The sequence below is a fragment of the Rhagoletis pomonella genome, unplaced genomic scaffold, assembly GCF_013731165.1.
Source record: "Rhagoletis pomonella isolate Grant_MI unplaced genomic scaffold, Rhpom_1.0 Rhpom_scaffold_00013, whole genome shotgun sequence".
NCBI lineage: Eukaryota > Metazoa > Arthropoda > Insecta > Diptera > Tephritidae > Rhagoletis > Rhagoletis pomonella.
This window is the reverse complement of record NW_023458567.1, coordinates 21,816,163-21,818,713: the sequence shown is the minus strand read 5'-3', so window position 1 is coordinate 21,818,713 and position 2,551 is coordinate 21,816,163. Positions and strand designations below refer to the sequence as shown.

At 37.2% G+C, this 2,551-nt stretch overlaps 3 protein-coding genes across 5 annotated transcripts in view; 1 reads left to right on the top strand and 2 right to left on the bottom strand.

The window, feature by feature from the left end:
• LOC118748970 (protein crooked neck) overlaps positions 1 to 2,551 on the bottom strand; it is a 28,357-nt gene that overhangs the window by 8,489 nt on the left and 17,317 nt on the right. The window lies entirely within an intron of this gene.
• Positions 78 to 1,199, top strand: LOC118748972 (probable DNA replication complex GINS protein PSF3). 3 transcript variants are annotated; one of them, XM_036483746.1, is made up of 4 exons: positions 98 to 236; positions 367 to 480; positions 539 to 933; positions 998 to 1,199. In XM_036483746.1, the coding sequence occupies exons 2-4, from the start codon at positions 378 to 380 to the stop codon at positions 1,142 to 1,144; spliced, it is 645 nt and encodes a 214-aa protein (XP_036339639.1). In that variant the 5' UTR covers positions 98 to 236; positions 367 to 377; the 3' UTR covers positions 1,145 to 1,199. The 3 variants fall into 3 exon arrangements, with proteins under 3 accessions (XP_036339637.1, XP_036339639.1, XP_036339638.1); XM_036483745.1 differs by having other exon boundaries at positions 98 to 302; XM_036483744.1 differs by having other exon boundaries at positions 78 to 480.
• On the bottom strand, positions 1,156 to 1,888 carry LOC118748973 (39S ribosomal protein L14, mitochondrial). The gene has a single exon (XM_036483747.1). The coding sequence runs from the start codon at positions 1,794 to 1,796 to the stop codon at positions 1,272 to 1,274; it is 525 nt and encodes a 174-aa protein (XP_036339640.1). The 5' UTR covers positions 1,797 to 1,888; the 3' UTR covers positions 1,156 to 1,271.

Sequence of the window (2,551 nt, the reverse complement as noted above, 5' to 3'; positions counted from 1 at the left end):
CTTCTCATTCAACTTCGTATTCAACTTTTGTTGCCTGTAAAATCGCCGCGTGCGAATGCCCTATACGTGATCTTGTGTCTTTCGTCATCATGCGCGGTCACACTGGCCAAAAAGTTTTCCCCACCTCTAGTTTTTAATATTCTAATTTTTGTTTTTCAGTTAACACAGCTCTCTAAATTATTAATTATTGCACTTTATCTAAGGCGGAAGCGTATGCACTAGCTTGAGTTAAAAATGTGACGGCATTTCCATTAAATATACACCTGTTTTTTTTTTCGATCCACATGCAATTGCGATTACTTGTGCGAAGCGCGCCAAAAATTTATTTTTGCTAACTTATTAATTTATCATCAATTTCTAATATAGAAGGCGGACAGATGAATGCACAAAGCTATTTTCCAAATTATTATGCTGTTGAAGATATCTTTGTAACTCAAGAAAGAGTAGAATGTAAAGTTAACACGAAACTTCTGAAAATGGGTAATAATCACGGTAGCCCATGAACGTAATATAGTGACATTTGACTTTTATTGCACAGGTTTCCTAGATCCGGGTGCTGAGTCGGATGATTTAAATACTGGACGCACAGTGAATTTGCCATTGTGGTACATAAAGGAACTAAAGGTTAGCAATCCATATTTTACAGTAAATGTCCCGGATATCTACAAAAATGTACATAAAGCGATATGTGAAGCAGAAACTACACACATTGAGCTGGGCAGGTTACATCCTTATTTTTATGAGTATGGACGATATTTGACACCTTATGATCGCAATCATATCGTCGGCCGAATTGTGTTTGAAACAATGAGACAACGTGTAAGACATTTGCTCGACATATCAAAGAGTACCTCTGAGGATGGAAAACCAGAGCATCGTTTGGACGACATAGAACAGAAATTATATGAATCTGGTGTGAAAACAAATACACTGGTAGGATTATAAATGAACAACTACAATATGTTCGTAAAAATTATTAACACATATTTTCGTTTAGTTCACAAACTGGTTGCAAATGAAATCTCATAAAATTAGTGTCAGTGAATTGGTGCATGAGCATAGCAAAAAACGTAAGAGAGATCAACTGGATTATGGGGGAGAGAATACCTCACCGGACCAAACGAGAAAACGCCCAACTATGTAATAATGACCATATATAAGTGCTTAAAAAGCTTAATTTATTGCCACATGAAACTAAACCATTTTGTTTTTTTTTTCAGCATAGAAACTAAGAATATTTACTTTATTTTAAGGGTGAATAACATAGCCTCTCAAACAAATCTGCTTGCTATAGCTAGGACTTTCGTATAATCTGCTCCTTTAGCTTGAGTTTTTTCTTTGAGGATAGTGCGTAATATCGTCGGGATAGGAACGTGTATACGAGTTCCAAGCGGGCTGCCATTGTCATCAATTAGCACTATATTGTTGCTATCAAACTTTGGAATTTTAGGCTTCTGATTCTGTTTCAATCCAACTAGAATTCCTTTCTTCATTTGCCCTTTGATAGCAACAAGCACCTTATCTCCAATATAGCCCACAGAACGTTTGTTGTAAACATGAATGCAGCGTGGTGGTTTGCCCTCTGCCATGGCACGTTTACCTATTTCACTGTTGTCTACAACACGTAATCGTGCCAATTTACGTATTTCACTACAGCATGGCGTAAGGTGGAACTGTTGTCGTTGCTCCAAATTATTTTGCACTAAATTATTGCATGTTGGTGGATTTGTTTTCAAACGTGCAAATATACGCGCAGCTTCACCTGATCTTAAATTCATGGACAGTAATTTTGACATCGTTATTTGAACAGTCGATATATGTATTTCTATTAAAAAGTATTACAGAAAAACTACGAGTAAATCAGCTGTTTAATGTTGCTAAACTATCGATAGCTTAATTCTCGATAGCACCTTTGTTTCTTTACTTTTCTACCAGAAAAGGTGATGCTACATAAAACTTTTGCTTCGCTTTACGTGACGGATTCGCGTTGGCAGATAAGATGAATTGTATGAAAATGCACAAAGCATGCCACATAGATCGTTGAAGCTGCAGCGCGAAGCGAAAAGGTGACCAACTACCATCTTTTTGCGCGCTTTGACAATCGGCCCGTTTAATATTTATATTGTTTCGAGATTTTACGTAGAAATATAAAACCTAATTACATTGCTGATATTTTTAAAGCAAAATATATAAAATCCTCAGTAATTTTGACGAGTAAAAAAGCAGTAAAAAATTGTTTTCTTGGCGTTCATTGTGGCATGCCTTTTGCGCCTGGCACCTTACTGGCAAAGTTATAAAAGTCGCAACAAAGTTTTATCTGGCATCAGCTATAATTATCAGGAAGAGGAAGAACGGGAAATTGAGAGAATTAAGCTGGAACTCGTATGTTCTGCAATCCGATTCGAATCGGAATCGGGTTTGTTTCCGACTGCCGTCCCTAAATTGGCGCGTCAAGCACCAAACTGTCAAAAATCCTCATGCGCGTACAATTTGTATGGAGCATCCCACAATAACGCGGTGCTAGCGCCGAGCAAATGGAATTTTCATTTTT